Source organism: Xenopus tropicalis, chromosome 8 (assembly GCF_000004195.4).
Source record: "Xenopus tropicalis strain Nigerian chromosome 8, UCB_Xtro_10.0, whole genome shotgun sequence".
Taxonomy (NCBI): Eukaryota; Metazoa; Chordata; class Amphibia; order Anura; family Pipidae; genus Xenopus; species Xenopus tropicalis.
The window spans coordinates 82,523,492-82,545,640 of record NC_030684.2 but is presented as its reverse complement, the minus strand read 5'-3'; the positions used below and the strand labels follow the sequence as shown (position 1 = coordinate 82,545,640).

General features: G+C 39.5%; 1 protein-coding gene across 1 annotated transcript; it reads right to left on the bottom strand.

The window, feature by feature from the left end:
- Window positions 1-2,268: 2,268 nt before the first annotated feature.
- Window positions 2,269-16,565, bottom strand: lrrc74a (leucine rich repeat containing 74a). Its single transcript, XM_018096926.2, has 12 exons — window positions 16,319-16,565; window positions 14,474-14,581; window positions 13,356-13,449; window positions 13,145-13,194; window positions 12,874-12,955; window positions 11,718-11,803; window positions 11,317-11,511; window positions 9,185-9,280; window positions 6,838-6,981; window positions 5,168-5,272; window positions 4,204-4,289; window positions 2,269-2,759 (listed from the first exon to the last, which is right to left on the bottom strand). The coding sequence occupies exons 1-12, from the start codon at window positions 16,493-16,495 to the stop codon at window positions 2,348-2,350; spliced, it is 1,635 nt and encodes a 544-aa protein (XP_017952415.2). The 5' UTR covers window positions 16,496-16,565; the 3' UTR covers window positions 2,269-2,347.
- Window positions 16,566-22,149: the final 5,584 nt, after the last annotated feature.

Sequence of the window (22,149 nt, the reverse complement as noted above, 5' to 3'; positions counted from 1 at the left end):
AATTCTCCACTTGTTTTCCTTCACACTTCTTCAGTCTGTTCTGCGTCACCTTATTACATAATTATTTTAATGGCTAACAGGGCTTTAATAAGCGCCATACATTTTGGGGTGGCATGCTGCCCAGCTGCATGTAGAATTTGCTCACATACAGAGCACTGGGGACAGGATTCACAGAAAACTATAGTGCATCCTCTCCCCAGAGCATTGGTGCGATCCTGAGAGGAGAGGGGGACAGAGAATGGAGGCGGCCTCTGGGCGCCCAAAAAAAGAGATCCTGCGCTGGCCCTTCACCTCTCATAGGTGCCATTATTGGAAGTCCCTTTTCTGGAGCTGCTAAACTTCAGTAAATACTGTTTACTTGCTAGTGAAAGAAATGCTTAACTTCCAGAAGCCATCAGAAATCATCATATTGCTTGTGTTAAGATGACATAGGGGCAAATTTATCAAAAAGTGAGCTTGCCATAGTTCACCAGAATAAAATTAAAGGCTTATTTATGAAAGGGTGAACACGCACTTTAACCCATTTAAAAATATGTTGTTAAAGGGCACCTGCCACCCAGACCTGTCAAACTAAACATGAATACAAATTTTATTTTTAATTAAATCATCCATACCTGTTATAAACTAATTTACTTTCCATTCTGTACTTCCTAGGTGTCACTGACCTCCTCACTGTCTATAATTGCATAGCCTGTGCATGGGCATGTGTGGATTAGTTCCTCCTTTCTGGCTCATACAATAGATTTTGGCATGATTTTGGAATAATATCCACAAAATTGTGTCTGTCTGCATATTGTAGTTGTGAATTCCTAAAGAATGAATGAAACAAAATGTTAAAAATGTATATAGTTTAAGTAAAGTTTATTTTCCTTGACTAACCTGTAGCAAAGGATTTTAAAATATTTCTTTGGGTGACTAAGGATGGCAGAATTTCACTCTGATGGATTGTGTGCAAGCTCTGCATTCTCTATCTGATAGATATGCCCCATAGTGTTAAGGTACGAAAGTTATCAGTTACAGTTATCTTACCAGTCTCTGGGGGAGGGTTATAGCATATTCATGTGCAATTTAAATTCTAATTACTACCTAGCCACAAAAAAATATGTTCCTGCATGCTGGCCATGCACAGCAACGTATCTTTGTCCAATATAGCTATCCAATTGGTGGTCCAAATGGGCTGAACCATTTATTTAAACCTCAGACTAATTACCTATGCTGGATTATATACACTCACCTAAAGGATTATTAGGAACACCATACGAATACCCTTCTCTGACCTCTAGCATCAACAAGGCATTTTCATCCACAGGACTGCCGCATACTGGATGTTTTTCCCTTTTCACACCATTCTTTGTAAACCCTAGAAATGGTTGTGCGTGAAAATCCCAGTAAGTGAGCAGATTGTGAAATACTCAGACCGTCCCGTCTGGCACCAACAACCATGCCATGCTCAAAATTGCTTAAACCACCTTTCTTTCCCATTCTGACATTCAGTTTGGAATTCAGGAGATTGTCTTGACCAGGACCACACCCCTAAATGCATTGAAGCAACTGCCATGTGATTGGTTGATTAGATAATTGCATTAATGACAAATTGAACAGGTGTTCCTAATAAACCTTTAGGGCTCTGGCACACGGGGAGATTAGTCGCCCGCGGCAAAACTCCCTGTTCGCGGGCGACTAATCTCCCCGAGTTGCCTACCCCTGCCATCCCACCGGCGAACATGTAAGTCGCCGGCTGGATGGCAGACGCGGCGGCGCGATTTTGCGCAAATCGCCGAAAAAGACCCGCGAGTCTTTTTCGGCGATTTCATGAAATCGCCCCGCGAATGGCGAATGCTATAGGTAAGTGTTACAGGGAGGTTGTCAACTATCGTTTTACAGTAGCTTAAAGGAGACCTGTCACCCTAAAAAATAATTCCAAATCCTTTGCTATCATGTTAGTTGAGCAAAATAAACTTTACTTACACTGTATAAACTATTTAATTTTTTTTCCCTTCAGCCCTGGAATTTACAGTCAAAGCAAACTGGCAGGTGTGTTATTAAGGTAAGCCATCTAGGTGATATCCCATGTGCTGAATGGGAGCTGACAATCATTATGCAAGGCATAGAGGCGGGGCAGGCAATGTATGATTGACAGATTAGATTTTTAAATACATTTATAATAGGTTTGGATAATTTAACTGAAAAATGAATTTGGGTTTCATGTTTAATTTTAAGGACTTTTAGTATACAGCTTTAGGTCCCATTTAAGAACTGCACTCATGTATGTATGTATATCTTTATTTATAAAGGGCTACTTATGTACGCAGCGCTGTACATCCATACATTACACTATAGATTCCTTCTATCCACTGTCACAGAGAGGGGAGGAACTTCTTTCCAGGAGAGTAAGAGGCTCAGAGAGACACTGGGAACCTAGACTTCCCTGTGAACTGTAATATTGCTCAGCACCCTGGCTCTGCAGGACACTTTCTTCCTCTGTGGTCTTCCTCTTCGTGGCAGAAAATCTAAGAGAGGGGCCTTGTTCTTCTTCCTGATACCAGGAACTAAGAGAAGTGACAGAGACATGAACAGGGCTGGTGCTGTGATCCAGGGCTCCCCTTGAGGCAGGAGGAGGAGTAAATGCCCTAACTGCACTATGGAAGGACCTCAAGGCTCGTTCACTACGCTGCTTTTTCTGCCGTTTCTTTCTTTCCTTGCGTCGCTGCTCTTCACGCTGGTCTCTAACCATCTTGTTCCGAGTGTCTACAAGGTCCCTGAAGAGTAAAGAGGTTGGCTGAATGATCTAATAGTAAATTATCAACAAAATAAGGCTATAGGACATAGCATATAGAAATGAAGATGCAAAAAATATGAGTGCAAAGTAACAAATTAAGTTTAGCAAAAAAGAAACAAGTCAGGTGATGCAACATGTAGAGCATCTGCTTTCAGTGTTATGACTTTTATACAATATCTCAGACTGTTATCCTCACTTAATTATAGGCAGCTATTTGCTGTGCCTGGAAAATTAGTGCTATGGCTAAAAAGATCCTGACCCCCAAAATTTAACGAATGTGCCAATGTGCACCTATCCATTTAGACAGGAAACGTCTAAACTCAACCTGTGGAGTCACTGAATGATCAGGTGGGCACCAGGGCCACTCCTGCCATGAGGTAAGGTGAAAACTAGTGACCCACTCCCAACCCTGCCCGACCTGGCTTCCCTCCTCTATTTATAGACCCGTGGCCCGCTCCGCAATGATGCCACAAAAGGGGTGCGGCTTCCAGGCACGCACCTATAAATAGAGAAGGCAGAAAGGAGTGCCAGCAGTGTAAGGTTGCTGGCGGGAAGGGTGAGCGGAAGAGCTCAGCCGGAATCTGCCCGCAGGGAGGGCCATAGCAAATAATCGGCCTCTAGGACCTGCTCCAACATTGCGCGGGTGAGGGGCAAGCAGCAGCAACCCCCGAAACATCGCTGGGTGGCATGTGCATTGAACTTATCCAGAAGCCTTCTGACTAAAGTGTGTGGTAGAATAGTATGTGCAATTGCTGACTGCAGCAGTAAGAACAGTAAGGCTAGGTAGTATGGGCAGTCTAGGGCCTCAACAAGGAGGTAGAGACTGGAATCAGTATGCCAGCAGACAACCCATCAGTTATGATTACAGGTGCTAGTATAGGGAAGTGTGTGGATTCGCGATGGTCTGGTTGGCAAAATCTTTAATAGGTCACTTAACATAGTACAAACTATCTGTTGGTTAAATATTCATTTTGGGGGTATAGTTTTCCTTTAATATGTTTAATAAATGTTTTAAGTCCTAGGTGCCTATTATGAGGGACTAGTAAAAAGGGTTTGCCATTGGTATGTACTTTGCTGTTATAAGAATATCTGGCTCCCTGGTCTGCATCAGTGACACGGAAATGTGTAAATGACAAAGCAGAGTGAAAGCTGATTTGCTGTGATAGTTCCCCTTTAAGTAGCCCCATTTTATAGTATGTTAATCCAGGGACAAATCATTGAAACACTAAAAACATTGATCCAGAGACAACTCCTATTGCTGAGTTTATAAACAGGATGGATTTTCTTTCTTCTGTGCAAACTGGAGACAACTTTATCTGTTTTTTTCTGTTCTGACTATAATGTTTTAGCAAAACATAAAACTTGATGGATGTCTTGGCTACTATGTAACTGTGTATGTAACTAAGATGATACCATGCTCTTACCTGTAGTCCACAAAGCCAGTCTCCTCTCTGTCCAGTGTTTGCACCAGTGCATCCAATTGTGCACTATTCAGGGGAAGGCCAGCCTGCTGTATGGAAAAGTGGCCACAGATAATAAGTTTGGGCAGTAGTGAATGTAGTATATTGGGAAATGAAAAAAAAATGGAACAGCAAATATAAATGCCAGGCAGGGGAGTGAAAGTTGTAGAAGGAAAGTGTCATATTTATCAACTGGTAAACATACATTTTGCAAGGAAAAATCCACAGGTCTTTTTGCTTGTTTAAGGGTTCTCTTCTAGCTAATGGCAGCAACTCGACTGTTCATTTTATGGATTTTGAGTTTGCACAGGGAAGGCCAAACAGCATGGAGTGGCCCTGGAAGTGAGAATGAGTTGTGGCTCCTTTCACTTCCTCATCTATTGATGCAACAGAGTACCACCTTCTAAGTCATTGGATTCTAGATGTCTTTATAACAAATAAATTAGCTGTAATTAATGGTCCTTACCTAAACACTAATGACTGCATTCAAATCTAGGAGAATACTCCCATGGGTATATTATGGCAATAAACTATTTTGCTCCCCCACTTTTCTTGTTTAAGCATATCATTAGTGTTGTGATGAGTACAAAGAACTACTGATGTCTAGACTTTTTCAGTTGAGACTGAATTAAACTGACATGAGTAGAAAATTAGAAGAAAGGTTCAGATGTACCAGGAAATATGCAAGCAAGTGGTAAAACGTTTTTTGATGTTAATTTTCCTTCAAAATGTTACAAATTGCTTTCTAGAGAAAAACTGATAGTTTTCAAAAGATACTATAGTTGCTATCATTACTGGACACATGCAGGAGAAACGTGAGTTGGCAACTCTAATTCCTGTATTAATAACATCTTTATTTCTATGTGCTGTACTGTTGTGGATGTTACTGACCGTTTTTACAAGTCCATTATTCCACAACTGCACTTACTGTTATGTGTCTCCGAAAGTCATTAACTGGGATCCTCATAGTGCTATCTTTATCCATGTTCTTAAAAAAATCCAGCATGCGCAGTTTGCGTTCATTCAGGTAATTCTACATTAAGAGAGATGGACAATTAGATTAAGACACAGTGGTTTCAGTTGTAGCAGACAAAGAGAAGAGTTATATGGTGTTTTTTTTGTCCTTGGAAGTCTACACTAATATCAACTAACTTCAAATTACCCTACTACTACTAAGAGGCTGGATAGCGCTTTATTTTGGGAGATTCAAAGTGCTTACCACTGTGGTGGATGTGAGCTAATTGCCACTCTAAAGGCTTGAGTTAGAGATCTAGAGCAGCACAGAAAGGAGTCTCTCGTTCACTAAGCAAGACCTTTCCAGGTCTGATAGTACTGTGGGAGGAGAAGAGCAGCAGTATTATGAGGCAGTTGGGTAATAGTAAGGAAGCCTAGTGTGTTGAAAAGGGCAGACTGATCTGGGGTGTGTGCATTCCAACAGGTTTGCCAGTTTGGCATGGAAGATAGGAGTATGGACCTAGGAATAGGGGGTTCTTGATGGGGCTAATCTTTGTAACAGTCGGGAGACCAGCATAGATGGATTGTGTTTATAGGGGAATCCATTATTATAAAAGCTATAAAGGGAAATCTTTTGGCCTCATCACTACAGCCAAACAGTTTGCAGTCTCCATGGTGCCAGGGTTCTGTATGTGGTTGATTGGGTAGACAAACTATTGGGTGGGATTAAGCATGACCTGGTTGTCTTGGTATATTTTGGTAGTAATGACAAAATTAATGGTAGATAGAGAGTTATTTTGGGGATCTAGGCTCAGAGATTAAGGAAAGGTCTTCAAACATATTTTTTTCTGAATTTTTACCTGTGCCACATGCAACTTTAGAAAGACTGTGGAAATTTAGAGAGATAATCTGTATAATCTATTCTGCTGTGACAGATTGCACCTCAGTGGAAGTGGTCCTCTGTGCTAAGGAAACTAATGTGTGAGTTAAAGATAAGTTCAAGCATAATAGGAAAGCTACTGTAGACTTGGCAGTGGGATAAGTATGGGGTCATAGGGAAGAAATGAGGGGCACTTCTTACACAGAACAGCATCTGGAGATGCAGCCCAGCTCTGTCTTTTCCACCTGCTTGCTCCTCATTTGGCTCCCTAACTTGATGTGCAAACCATGTGCAAATTAGGGGTAGGCAGGGGGCAGGAGGGTAGGATGCCTACATGCCTCCCACCCACCTGCCCTTTTAAAACTGAGTGTGGTCTAATGCTTGATTATAGGCACTGTCCACAGGTCTTTGCATTTTGAAATGGAGTGCAAAGGCCTGTGGCTATTTGCAAAACGCCCCATGCAGTGGGCAAAGTACAAACAACAACCATATTGTGTCTTTTTTTGCACTTGGCAAACTGTGTGGGGAATTGTGAATGCCCTGTAGTGCCCTTTTAATTTTAATGGTGTGCTGCTCTATAATAATGGTTTCTCAGAAGCAGGCCATGCCATAAGTCCAGTTAAAACATATATCAGAAATATTAATATTTGCTGTATTCAGTATGTTTTCTGCTTATGTGTGCGCTTATTGAATATAAGATGCATTTCATGTGTCATTTTTAAGAAATTCTATGTCTACGTTTAGAACATAAGCACTTTAATTACCTGAATGACCTTCATCGGGTCCTGACGACCGGCAGGTTTTCTTGGGACAAATCCATGCTCCCCAGCATACAATACACGCATTGTTGGGTGATACAAGGACACCGTCTCCAGGCGAACAAGAAATTGTGGATTCACTAGCACGTTCTGTCAAAATAAAAGGGCGTTTAAACAGTGTTGCTTCCTTTGCCTTGCACCTTTGCTATTTCTGGCTGCTGATAGTCTTAGGGGTATATTTATCATGCTGTGTAAAAAGTGGAGTAAAACATTACCGGTGATGTTGCTCATAGCGGCCAGTCAGATGCTTTAATTTGGTTTTCTAACTGTTGAAATCTAATTGCTGATTGGTTGCCCTGGCCAACATCACCGGTAATGCTTCTCTCCACTTTTTACACAGCATGATACATATACCCCTTAATTCTTACTACCTTACTACCTTTACCGGGTTTCATTGCTAACTCCCACTGCCTTCTCTTCTGTTTGTCCTAGCTTTTTCTACTTTTAAGGTAACTGCAGATGGGCTAGTGAAGAAAATCTGATCCGCTGCCTACTTCTTCCTGAATGTGCGGAGAGAAAGTGACCCATCTGCCATTAGCCTTAGCTCTCTTTACACTCAAACTGAGGTAACCAAAAAGTGTTTTATATGCATTGCACAGTACTGTTACTCTGCACTGGTTAATAAATCTGTTTGCTTCAGAAATGATATAAGCTGTGTCACTACTATAGTTTATATCAATAAGCTGGTGTGCCACAGGGCAGCCATTCCGGCTGAATAGGGAAAAAGACTCATGTGTACATAGTAGATAAGTTGTGTAGAATACAATGGGTTTTGTTCTTACACAGGGAGATAAACAGAAGTCAAATGCCATTCATGGTTTTCTACAGGACTACAGACTGAAACCTTTCACATTTAAAATAGGACATTTGTTGCCAAAAAACGTTTATTTGTAGGTGTTTGACAAACAAAATTATATATGTGTGTAATATTTTCATTTTTTTTATTTTATTGGTCCTTTAACACAAAATGGCTGAGGGATTGAGGGATTGAGACAGTGAAAGGCACACTTATATAGGTCAGCTGCCTGGAGGATGGGTAAAAACATATTAGTAGAATATGTTGCAGTAAATGGTCTTAAAGGACATGGAAAGGCAAAGTCACTTGGGGGTGCCAAAATATTAGGCACCCCCAAGTGACTTTAATCGCCTACCTTTTACCCTGGGCTGGTGCCCCTGTTGGGAGAGAACAGCACCAGCCCGGGGTAGCTGCAGCGCTTCCTTCTTCCTGCTTCGCGAGCATGCGCAGTAGAGTGAAAAGCCAACAGAGAAGTCGGCTTTTCACTCTACTGCACATGCGCCTACAAAAACAAACCAGGAAGGAGTAAGCGCTCTCTCAAGGTACCCCGGGCTGGTGCTGTTTTCTCCTAACAGGGGCACCAGCCCGGGGTACAAGGTAAACGATTAAAGTCACTTGGGGGTCACTAACATTTTGGCACCCCCAAGTGACTTTGCCTTTCCTTGTCCTTTAAGGTGGCCACACACGCATCAATATTATTTTACGAAACTTTGTTTGGTGCATTAATCTGTTAGTGTATGGCAGTATCTTACGAAACTTAGTTTGGTGCACTAATTGGTTAGTGTATGGTGGTATCTTACGAAACTTCATTTGGTGCACTAATCGGTTAGTGTATGGTGGAAGGCAAGGCTACCAATATTGGCAAAGGCCTTGAGTATTGGTTATCTCATCTATTATGTTGGTTGAAATATTTTGATTGGGTGCCTTTGAACACTGGCAAATGTTTAGTACTGAATCTTCAGATAGGGGTAGAATTCTTTTCACCTGCATATCTGATGATTCACCTTTGAGCGTTAGTGTAGTCTACGAACGAAAATTCCTGCGATCATTGGTCACAGAAAAGATCATAACTCTAACGCATATGGCCAACATTAACATCAAAAAATTATTTTTTTATTGAAAAGCCAACTTTTGGACAAATAAAATCAAATAAATCAGAATAACGCACTTCATAAGATCAGTGATGATAATTTAATGTACGAAAAGAATTGTCTAAAACTTAGGTGTAGACTTATCAAAATGTCAGATTTGAGCTCACTACATAAAAATTCACCCACTTTTGATACATTCCTATGGGGATTTTTAGATGCGTAATTATCAAATGGTGAACTCACCTATCAATAAATACACTTAGGGATGAAATCCCATAGAGGAATGAATAGAAAATGAGTGATTTTTTTCTGTGATGAGCTCTAATCTTACATTGTGATAAATCTACTATAATATATTGATAAATATATTATATTGTTTATGAATATAATTACTCCCACTGCTCACAGAAATGTCCAGCTCCTCCATCTTGCATTCAGGCCTATTAGAGATTGTGTTGAGCAGAAGGATAGCAGCCTCTACATTGATGGGATTCTTTGAGAGCTAATATAAAGCAAAATAAGAAAATGTTCAGTAAACATTTATATAAAACCTATATATACATTCCATGTAAAACAGGGGTCCCCAACCAACTTGTGAGCCACAGTCAAATGTAAAAAGACTTGGAGGGCTACAATTGGCTATTAGGTAGTCTCTATGCAAACTATCAGCTTACAGGAGGCTTTATTTGGTAGTAAATCTTGTTTTTATTTAACCAAAGGAATTCAAAAATAACTACCTGGTTTGGGGGCACTGAGAGTAACATCCAAGGGGTTGGTGAGAAACATGTTGCTCACAAGCCACTGGTTGGGGATCACTGTAAAAGCTTTAGGCATTTTGGCCACAAAATCAAGATGCTCCCACACACACAAGTGTTTTTCATGCTTTAGGGCAGTGATCCCCAACCAGTGGTTCATGAGCAACATGTTGCTCATCAACCCCTTGGATGTTGCTCCCAGTGGCCTTAAAGTAGGTGCTCATTTTTTAATTTCTGGCTTGGAGGCAAGTGTTGATTGCATAAATCCCAGTGTAAAGCCAAACAGAGTCTCCTGTAGGCTGCCAGTCCATATAGGGGCTACCAAATAGCCAATTATAGCTCTTATTTGCACCCCTAGGAACCAACAGATAAGGTCCAGCTTGTGACCAGGGCTCAGTTTAGCTCATAACAAGGTTACAGACCTAGGTCAGTAAGTCAACCATAGTTCCTAGAATATATAAATATAGAATATATAGAACAGATAATGTTCTCCTCAGATCTTACCGAAGTGACAATCTGGGCATTCTAGACTATCTAGAACATCAAACATGCTTCCCAAATCTCAGCTGACATGGACCCTGCATTCAATGCTCCAGGCTTCTGTTACCAAGCAGTTGTGGAGGTTGCCATTAATCTAGTTAGTCCCTGAGTTCCTGCTTATAAATTCTGGCCAGCTTATCTGATTCTCTCTATTGTCTGCTGCCATGGGCACTGGCTTATATTACTTTTGGTGGCTGTTATGTCTTGTGCAGTAGAGTTGTAAATTTGTAAATTGGAAAGTTTCAGCTGGCCTTTATGGGTAGATAATGCTGATGTTGACTTGTAATAAGTTAGTAAGCCAGAGGAAAGTATTTTGTAGCTTTATATAAGTGCAGATAAAAGCATGTTGGATTTTTATAAATCACTTTTGAGGCTGTTTTGGCATATTAGCTATTTGCAAACATTTTACAGACTATAGGGTTGATTCACTAAAGTGCGATGAAACGAGCGCTATTTATAGCATGCGTTAAAAATTTTATTGCGTCTTATTTTTCGCGACAACGCACAATTCACTAAAAGGATACTTGTGTTAATTTAGATGCAATGCTGTTTGTGTTATTTAAGTCGCAAAGACTATTTTCGTGCGGTATTTAACACAACGTTCGCTAATTAATGCAGCACGCACAAATTGTCACCATGTGCGAAAAAATGCACGCCATATTAACTATACACGCCATTACTTTCGGAAAACTACTGTTCTGAAAATTCCCTGCAAACTGGAGGATGCATCACTCTAGGGCTAACACATACTTGAATAAATAACACTGCAAAGTCCATATTGTGTTGCCAAAAGCTCATGAAGTGTACTTTTCTATAATTACCGCCTGCCCCAAGTAGGTGTTAATTTTCGCACAGACTAATGCGATATTTAGCGCGTCTAAGTGTTTGTGAATCATGCGTTAGTATTATTTCTGCGCGAGAATTAACGCAATGTGTTAAAAGTAACGCATTCGGTTGCGCGCTATTTAACGCACGCGATATGCGACTTAACGCATACGATAATACTTTAGTGAATTGCGCGTTTTTTGGTTTTTTTTCACGTCAATTTTAACGCAAAAAACATGGGATAACGCTTATCGACCTTTAGTGAATCAACCCTTATGTGTCAATCCTATTTAGCAGTCACAAATTTGTGAACCACCCGTATACCATCTTTTTAGTGCCATTTTTACATAGGTGCTATATTACAGCCAGTTTTACAAGCAAACAGCTCACACTATCTAGTTTATCAGCTTTGCATTACCTTTAGCACACGCAGGGTTTCATTGATCTCCAGTCCTTTGCACAACAGCCTTACTCCCTCATTGTTTATGCGATTGCAAGTGATATCTAGCTGTATCAGAGAGCAATTCACTCTAAGTGCTTCACCCAGTGCCAAAGCTCCTTCATTTCCAAAACCATTGTATGAAAGGTTCAAGATCTTAAGCATCCCATTAGCCTGTGTAGGAATAAAGCAGAAATATGAAATACTGACAAGATTTGTGCCAGTGACTTAAGGAAATACAAAACTAAAATACAAAAGTGAATTGTAATACAGATATTAATACTACTCCTTCTCTAAATTGTCACACATACCCCATACTCCATATCTCCATCTTACAGGACTATACGTCAATATGTAACCCACCGTCATATTATAGTTACCCGCAGGCCAGCACTGAGAGCAATGGCTCCTTTCATACGAATGTGATTCCAGCTGAGGTTCAACACTTGCAGACCCTCATTAGAAGCTAAAATAAAAATATTTTCATTAATTATACTAAAATTATCTCATGTTATCATCAGTATAGTTGCTCTATGGCCCTGTTACAAGAACCCACACATACTATGGGACTGGAATTCAAGGTGAAAGGGTCTGTGGTTGTGTTGTGTATATTATAAACAAAGTCCATGCATTTCAACTTCAGACATCAACAAGTTCAATTCAGAGAAGCAAAATCAGTAGAAGATGGAAACAGAAAGTCATAATCACACTTAGCATCTGCATTCTCAAAATGGGGTACTTATGGGAAAGTGCAGTGGAAAGATAAACAGCAGCAACAATTTCATCTCATTTAAAAAAAGCAAATTTCATCTTGAAACTGGCAATTTTGTGAAGCAAAAGGAGCCAAAATAACTGCAGACATAATTGATATTGTCATAACCATACAGCCAACACCAAGTAGCCTAGCATGACTTCAGATATACAGCAGCACCAGAGTGAAGCAAAACTAGTTCCATTCTGAGGTCACTCAAGGGGTGATTGATCCACTCTTCTCTGCATCCATACTTTTTATTAATTTTACGACTTCATCTGACTTTTATACTTCCATTTTCAGTTACTTTTCCTTAATCAGTGTTTTTAATGTCTCTATTTGTAACTCTTTTTTTTCCTTTTCCATTTATGCCCTTAAGGTGGCCCTACACATTACAATTACAATCTTTCCTGCGACCTCTGGTGTTTTGCAAATTAATGGCAAGCAGCTGCAGGCAGGAAGGTAATTTTATAAGCCAACAAAATGTCCTGTGTGCCATTAGTCATAACTTCTCTTTTGCCTGCCTGAAGCCTTTCTTCCATTTTACTCCTCACATAAAATCTGGTTCCTCACCAGATTCCACCTGATGTCTACTTCCTTTCACTTCCTCCAAAAACAATTCCCTTAGTCTCTCACTATTTCGTCTCACATAATATACTTCTTTACACTTTTCTCTCTTCGTCTTCCTTCCCTTTAACCTTATGTTTCATCCTTTCCCCCTTTTATTTTCCACCTTAGAGTTATTTAAATGTTTCATGTCTCCTCACCTTAGTCTTACTACTCACCCAGTATTTGTCCAAGGTACTCGCCTCCTTTCTCACAAAACTCATTGTGACTCAGATCCAGCTCGGTTAAGCGAAAATTAGCCTAAGGGTAGATAAGAAGCCAAGATTTATTAGTTTGGTATGAAAAGACACAATCCATAAATAGTAGCAGTATATTTGCATGGATACAGTGACAAGAGACAAATGTAATCCCAAAAAAACAGTATAACAGAACCAGGCAGGGAAGTAAGAGATGGAAGTTTTGGATCTTGCCCAGCTTTCTTTCACTCACAGATAATGCTTCAACAAAGTACTTCACAGATTCATCATTAAATTCATTCTCTAAAAAAAATTGAAAAACAGAAAAATGTATTATTTTCAAACACTCCTACCCTATAACTCTCACAGACTTGATTGGGACAGAGAAGTATGGCCATGTCAAAAGTGAGGGAGGAATCTACCGTAAATTAATAAAATGCAACCTAGGCGAAACTAAAACTTACGTGCTAGTTTTAAGCAGAGAAGGGATGTGTTGTCCAGCAACATTTTGGAAATTACCTCTGCACCACATACACCAAGACGGTTGTTAGAAATATTCTGGAAGTAAAGAAATCCTAGTGACAAACATATTTTCACAATCATAGTTACTCACCCTTTGCAATCAATTCACAAGTAAAGAGTGCTAAAAAGAGATTTTGTCTTACTTGTAAAATCCTTTTCTGCACTATAAAGGGGGCACAAGCACTGAAGGGTTAACATCAGTTTCCTGGAGAAAAGGACACTAAAAGAACAAAAGTCTTGAGTGACCGGCCTACCCCTCTTTAGGTGGCTGCAACCCTCTTTAGGATGCTGTCACCACCAAGAATAAAATAAAAACAGGAGAAACTTGAACTCTAATGAGAAAAAAGAAACAAAAGGCAACAATGCTTCCTGAACTAAACCATTGGGCATAATTGCATTCACTTCCTTGCAATGCAGGAAATAAAATAACACCCTGGATAGAAAGTGATGGTTGAGAAAAACTCCTGCCAACACGTGGCCTCAGGAAAAGCAGCTTGCATGCAGAAAAACACATCCACTCTCTGCTCCTAAGGATTCTGGGGAGAAGAGGTTTGCCTGGGAAGATAAACAAAGCTGAACAGCCCTAGGGCTAACAGAGGTCTACCCCTATAGAAGCTATGTTTCCAGAACAAGACATCAAGCAGGGGAGCTTGGGTTGGCTCTGGATGCCATTTGAGTGACCTTTAGAGTTCCTCAAAGGCATACATGTTCTCATAGACCTCTGACCAATCTAGAGTTGTCTAATTGTCAACTCCTGGAATGTTACCTTCTCCTCTGCCCAGGTGGGGACTCTGCCCAGTCACTCAACACTTTGTTTTTTTTAGTGTCCTTTCCTCCAGGAAGGTGGTTAGCCTTTCAGTGCTTGTGTGTCCCCATGAAAGAAATGTATAATTATTATGTAATTATGTTACTTATTCCATGATGCATATGTAAATTAATAGTACTGAAAAAAGACAAAAACCAAGAAGTAATCCATATCAACTTAAGCAGATTAAAATAAAGGAAAGATACAGCTATATAAAGTGACACACATAAAAAATCAACATCCCTCTCACCGTACCAGGTCTTGAATGTAGTAGTTCTTTCTAAGCATCTCCACCAGGTCAGAAGCTCCCTCTGGCTGAATCCAGTTATCCTCTAGGTTCAGGTGTGTAATGCATTTATTGGACTGGGAGCAAGCAAGCTAATTAGTATAGTAATGAAGCCTTAATATATGTGTTTTAGCACATACTATACAGTCATGGCCAAAATTGTTGGCACCCCAGAAATTTTTCCAGAAAATCACGTATTTCTCACAAAAACGTATTGCAGTAACACATGTTTTGCTATACACATGTTTATTCCCTTTGTGTGTATTGGAACAGAACAAAAAAAAGGGAGGAAAAAAAGCAAATTGGACATATTGTCACACAGAACTCCAAAAATGGCCTGGACAAAATTATTGGCACCCTTTCAAAATTGTGGATAAATAAGATTGTTTCAAACATGTGATGCTCCTTTAAACTCACCTGGGGCAAGTAACAGGTGTGGGCAATATAAAAATCACACCTGAAAGCAGATAAAAAGGAAAGAAGTTCACTTATTTTTTGCATTGTGTGTCTGTGTGTGCCACACTAAGCATGGACAACAGAAAGAGGAGAAGAGAACTGTCTGAGGACTTGAGAACCAAAATTGTGGAAAAATATCAACAATCTCAAGATTACAAGTCCATCTCCAGAGATCTAGATTTGCCTTTGTCCACAGTGCGTAACATTATCAAGAAGTTTGCAACCCTTGGCACTGTAGCTAATCTGGGCGTGGACGGAAGAGAAAATTGATGAAAGGTTGCAATGAAGGATAGTCTGAATGGTGGATAAGCAGCCCCAAACAAGTTCCAAAGCAATTCAAGCTGTCCTGCAGGCTCAGGGAGCATCAGTGTCAACGCGAACTATCTGTCAACATTTAAATGAAATAAAACGCTATGGCAGAAGACCCAATAATTTTGTCCAGCCCATTTTTGGAGTTTTGTGTGACATTATGTCCAATTTGCTTTTTTTCCTCCCTTTTTTGTTCTGTTCCAATACACACAAAGGGAATAAACATGTGTATAGCAAAACATGTGCTACTGCAATACTTTTCTGTGAGAAATACAGAAAGTTTGGCCATGACTGTATATGAACAGTACATAGACTAAAAAGTATTTGTATTTTTTTTGTTTAGTAATTAGCATAGTATCAGTATATTAAAGATATAATGAGATATACCATAAATAAACATAGATGTGTTGACCATTCTGTGTAATAGAATCCAAATTACTTAAAAAACTTTATTTACTAACATATGTGCTAAACTGTAATGTTTGTGCCATGCAGCAATTTTTCTTTGTTTTAAACACAGTGCAGAATGTGGAGCATCATTTTTCCCACTTTTCATCACAGCCATTGCATAAAAAATTCCATTCATTTAAGATACTTGCATCCAAAGCAGCTCCTTGCACTTTCATTTAGATGCGTTTGGTGGTGCTGCTGCCTTAGTCCCGCCTCCTGGTATGAATTGTGCGCAATCGCATCCATTGACACAGGAGAACTCTGAAGCTACCGTCACCTCCAACCATGATGCTCTGTGTCAATTGCAGCACAACCTTGTGCCTGAAAACTGGGGGCACGTCATTTGGTGGCAAGTTTTGTCCACTATCTGTTCAAGCTCAAGCAAAAGTGTGCAGATTCTGATGCATTAGCCACAACTATGTGATGCTGGAAGTATGGGGAAAATGCTGAATTGTGGAGAAACAAACATTGCCATTGCATCTGAAATTGCACTTTGCACACCTTGATTCCCCTCATCCTTAGAGTACAATAATAAAAAGTTTACTGGCATTTTCTTACATTTTCTACCAGGTTGTTATAGGATTATAGGATAATCTTACCAGTAATGATGCAGCAATTGCCCGAGCACCACGGGGTCCCAGTCCATGATGTTTAAGTTCCATACTTGTGTCATTCATGTGGCGCATGAAATATGAGGCAGGTACAACACCAGCTTCTTGGCATGCCTGCACATATAGCTCCTCAGATGTCTCTTTATTGTGTGGCTTCTCTAACATTGCAATGCAGAGAGGAGTAAGGGAATGCCCTAATAAACATTAACTTAAAGGAACAGTAACACTAAAAATTGAAAGAGCTTTAAAGTAATAAAAATATAATGCACTGTTGCCCTGCACTGGTAAAACTGGTGTGTTTGCTACAGTAACCCTACTATAATTTATATAATAAGCTGCTGTGTAGCCACGGGGGCAGCCATTCAAGCTGGAAAAAAGGAGAAAAGGCACAGGTTACCTAGCAGATAACAGATAAGCTCTGTAGAATACAACAGTGTTTTATCTGTTATCTGCTATGTGCCTGTGCCTTTTCTCCTTTGAATGGCTGCCCCCATGGCTACATAGCAGCTTATTTATATAAATTATAGTAGACTTTCTGAAGTAAACACACAACTTTCACCAGTGCAGGGCAGCAGCACATTATATTTTAGTTACTTTTATACACTTTCATTTTTTGGTGTTACTGTTCCTTTAATGAGCATGGCATTTTAAGAAGAACTGTCTAAATAATGTTTCTGTGTTAGAAAGAAAGCAATAAATTCCACCTATCCTGTTCTTTTGCCTTTTGTAGAAAAACACTTTTATTTGTCTGTCTGATCACCACCCTCTCTGCATCCTGACTTGGTGCTTCATCTTTTAATATTCTTTGAGAATCTCATCTGGACATTCTCTCTGCACACACATATTGTTTTCATGGTATGACTGTTTTATAATTAGTCTGCCTCTAATGCCTGCTGCAACTATGACACTTTTTTTTTAGTACACTTTTCACTTTGTATTATGCATGTTGTTCATAACAAGTACGAACTTACCTTCAGCTTTTAAGTCTGTGTCATAACCATCTGATGTGTTCTGAAGACAAGAGAGAGCAGGAGGGCACAGAGAAAGAGCCTCAATGTTTTGGCAGAGCTCAGCCATCTTGCTCCCTGTGCTACCACTATCCCACAGGTCGGTGACAGGTACTAGATATCTGTTCTCTGATCATATAACAAGCAGTATAGAGTTTCTAGTACAATGCTAAAAACAGCTGCTAAATGTAGGGGGAGGGCAATCATGCTTCAGAAATAAATGCAGGCAGGTAATTCCAGTTTAATTCCAGTCTTCATACAATCACATTAACTTTTAAACCCCCTAATAGTTTTTGTGTCCTTATTTCCTATCAGCAACTGGGAAAACTAATATAAGGAAAGTGAGACTGAATCTTTTGGTGGTCTCTTGACTGCATATTTTGCATAATTGGATCTTTGGGATAGGAACCTCCTTCATACCGTCTCATTCATTTCATGGAGCTTATATTTGTATAAACTATAGTAGTCTTTCTGTAACAAAGACACCGCTTTTACCAGTGCAGGGCAACAGTACATTATATTTTAATTACTTTAAAAAAAATATTATTTGGTTTCTTTAAGGCATGGAGATCAAAATTATGGAAAGATCCCTTATCTGGAAAACTTTAGGCCCTGAGCATTCTGTATAGACTTCTTCTTCCACTGTGCCCATGGCAATTCATAGGCACATTTTGTAATTTCAATAGGATTCAATGGTGTCCTAGCTGGCCTAGACTGGGGGTGCTGGGGGGTGCCAAAAGTAAGGAATTCCCCCCAGTGTCTGTGATACCCTGGACCTGTGCTCCTTTCAGCAGAAAAACTGCACTGGTCTAGTTGTCTAGCAAGCACAGTGGAGCAATCCTCTTTCTGCTTCTTCTTTCTTTGCACAGGTGCTTGTACACAGTAGAAGGAAAAGCCAAAGATTAATAAAGAAAGACATCCTTTTCCCTTTACTCCATATGCATTGGCCCCAGGATTTTGAAGAAAGAAGAAGCAGAACAGGATTACTCTGCGGTGCTTGCTACGAATCACCCCAGGCCAGTGCAGTTTTCTGGTAACAGGAGCACCGGCTCAGACTATCAGTTAAGTAAATATAATCACTGGGGATGGGGGGTCCTATATTTGGCACCCTCTCTTTCTCCTTTAAGACATTTTGTGCATTAAGCTACAAAAAATGCCTGCAAAACAGGGATTGTTTGTCCATATATTGCAATACATTCAAGCTAGCCAACTACGTCAAAGTCATCCCTGAGAAAAGTGTACAATGAAGCAGTAGAATTCTTACTGTATTTGAAGAAAGAAAGTGAAGGACTGGCCAGAAGGGATGACTTTGACATAGTTGGCCAGCTTGAATATATTGCAATATATGGACAAGCAATCCCTGTTGTGTTTAAAGAGGAGGATATTTTCTGATAATGGGTGAGTGAAGAGGACTTATTGCCTTTTTTATAATTTTGCGGTCACAGCCTTATTGTCATTTTCCCCTAAATGCTCCATTACATCTACATTTTGCCAATTGGTGGTGTTTGAGTAAATAATTTTTGCTCTCAGAATAGTTATGACTTTACACCTGCCCCTTTTAAATGCAATGAATCAATTAACAGCACATTATTAAGGGATCACTGGGTCCCCAGTATGCTTTGGATTCAAGACTATTTGTTGGCCCACCATCATACTGAAACTCTTTAATATGCATCACAATAATTCATACTGAATTCATGTGAATTGATCTTAATTAATTGTAAAACACTAACTGATAAATCTTAGAAATTGTAAACATTACCTCTGATGAATATACTGTATAATGGGTATTGCATGCCACAAGTTTGCAGTATATATCAGCTTCTTTAGTTGCTTAAAATATAGCACTGAAAATCTGACTTTGCCTTTTTGCACTTTCCTTTTTTTTGCACTTTCCCTCAGTGACAGTAGATTCTTTTGGATCTGACAACAAACACATGTTTTCCAGGCTTAGGGGCACATTTACTTATCCACGAATGCTCTGACAGTTCGCTCGATCGGTCCAATCATATTTTCCGCAACTTTTTCGTACCTTGCGCAACTTTTTAGGCGCTTGCACGACTTTTTCGCCGCTTGCGCGACTTTTTCCTATTTTTAGCGTGAAAAAAAAATCGTTTTGCCGCTGTTTACAATCGTTTAGTACGAAAATTACGTGACTTTCGGATCGCCAATACGATATTATCGTGACTAATACGATCTTTTCAGAAGCATTCTCGTGATATTTGCGATCTTCAGAAATTTTCGTTTCCAATCCGAATTTTTCCCATTCGGGATTCGAACTCGTGTTTTGATAAATCTGCCCCTTAGACTGGCAAATGCCAGAGGGAATGCTGTAAGCTGCACAGACTGGTGCTTTATACACCCTGTTATACAAATGATATTTTTCTCATTTACCAAAATAACTGATGTAAATAACAGTTAGCATAATTCTCATGTTTTAAACTATTAATAGTACAATTCAAATTTTATTGAACAAACCTCCTAATTATAACAGTATTGTTTTTAAGAATAAAAAACTTACAATGCACTGTTCCAAATTATTATGCAAATTCTATTTAAGTGTCACAAAGATTAGATTTTTTGGTTTTTGGTTAAAATCATGGATGGCATTCTGTCTCAATGCCTTGGACGAGGTATGAAAACAGATATTTCTCGAAAACTTAAACGTGATCATCACACTATTAAGAGAATTGTGACTGATTCCGAGCATAGACGTGTTCGTGCAGATAAAGGCACATTGAGGAAGATTTCTGCCAGATCCATGCATCAGATCACGAGAGCAGCTGCTAAAATGCCATTACATAGCAGCAAAAAGATATTTGAAGCTGCTGGTGCCTCTGGAGTCCCACAGACATCAAGGTGTAGAGTCCTCCAGAGTCTTTACAACCTATAAAGTATTTTGAAACTTACTGTGCGTAATAATTTGGAATTGCATTGTAAGTTTTTTATTCTTAAAATAACATGAGAATTATGCTGTTATTTACATCAATTATCTTGGTAAATGAGAAAAATATAATTTGCATAATAATTTGGAACAGGGTGTATTTGGTCTATGTGGGGCAGTTTGGGCCTTTATGGACATGAGATGCCAAGGCCTATTTTAACTGTTAATCAAGAAGTGGTTGTAGATAGATGTGCAAACATCCATTAAGACTACATTTCAATTAAATGGCATACATTAGCGCAATGCTTAGAATGCATTTGCTAAGGAATACAGAAGTGTTATAATATTTGGAAAATGTATTGGGAGAAAGACGTAAACAATATATTGATTACACTTGCAGCCCTATGGCGAGAACTAAGACTTCATTTGTAGCTCTCATTCTGTAGGACAGCACTAATCTCTTGCAAATCATCATGAAAAAGGTGTCAAATATATTTAGATACAGTCACAGAAATATTTACACACATAAAGTGAAATATCTTGCTTCTAAAGTTTTTGCAAGACATTCGGGGAATTATTTCTAGAAAATAAACATTCTGACCCAGCCTTAGGCCCAAGGAATGCTCTAAAACATCTGGGTCCCACTGAATGTGTTGAATTCTGGATAGTTCCAGTGTCTTGCCAGTTAAATTTATTTCAGTTATGCAAAGAATTAAAAAAACAACCCTTACAGTCAAAGTAAATGAATATGAAAACTGCAATTAGTTATATGAATGAGGGCCTATTTATTATGCTGTGTAAAAAAATTGCTACAAAATTCACCACACATCGGCAGGTTTCACCGCTTTGGGACAGTGAAATTCGCCATTTATTTTACACTGCTTTTTACACCATTTTTTTGCCGAATTTCCTTTTACACAGTTTAATAAAGTTGCCCTAGTGCCTACATTAGATATACATTTCTGGGACCTAAGCCCTCCTCCTCAGCCTCCATCATCTGAAAGGATTATTCTTTGGCTGGGCACTATTATAGCCTGATACAGTGTCATGAATTAAGGTGGCCACACACATGGTGATTTGCGATCTTTTGGTCGCACGAAAGATCGTTAAATCCGCCACTAACGTTCAGGGCTGAAACGGCAGATAAGGAGGTAGAAACAATAGGATTTCTACCTCCTTCTGCCTATTTACCGCCTTCTATGGCACCCAATCAAAATCTTTTAACCTGGCCGGTCGGTGAGTCGACCGATATCAGTAGCCTCCTGCGATATTGGTTGACTCGCCGACTTGCCATACACGCACCGAATATAGTACAAGGTTTTGTACGTTATTATTGTGCATGTATGGCCAGCTTTAGGCTCCAAAGGTGCTACTCCAGACTTGCACCCTAGCATTGCCCACCTATTGGTGAGTTAGTGATAAGACCGGTGATTGTCTCCCCCAGGGGATATTTTGATTAAGCACGGTCTCTTTGGTAGGTTCCTAAATGTTATACCAGAAAGACTTCACGGCTCGCATACCCGAATTTAGTGTTTTGCTACTTTGCAGATATTTAATTATAAGATAGATTGTAAGCTCTACGGGGCAGGGACCTCCATCCTCTTGTGTCTTTGACTCTTAACTTATTGCAACTGTAACTGTATCTTGTATTTATTATTGTACTTTGTATTTATCTATTATCTTATTAACCCCCTGTTTGTATTAATGTATTCTACTGTACAGCGCTGCGTACATAAGTAGCACTTTATAAATAAAAATATACATACATACATACATACATAAGCGCCAGAAACGATTTCTTAGAATAATAGAGGCCAACTACAATAAGTAAGAAAACTTAGTACTTCTTGTACATTTAATGGCATAATATGAACCGCGGAGCTCCCATGACCATTATACGTAACACACTGAGAGAAGTATACATTAAA

Coding starts and splice junctions, on each gene's coding strand:
- lrrc74a (XM_018096926.2), bottom strand. CDS start 16,495: ATGTTAGAGAAGCCACACAATAAAGAGACATCTGAGGAGCTATATGTG. Junction 6,982..9,184: donor TGGAGGAGCTGGACATTTCT/GTGAGCAGTGGG, acceptor TTATTTTGACAG/AACGTGCTAGTGAATCCACA. Junction 5,273..6,837: donor ACCCGATGAAGGTCATTCAG/GTAATTAAAGTG, acceptor CTCTTAATGTAG/AATTACCTGAATGAACGCAA.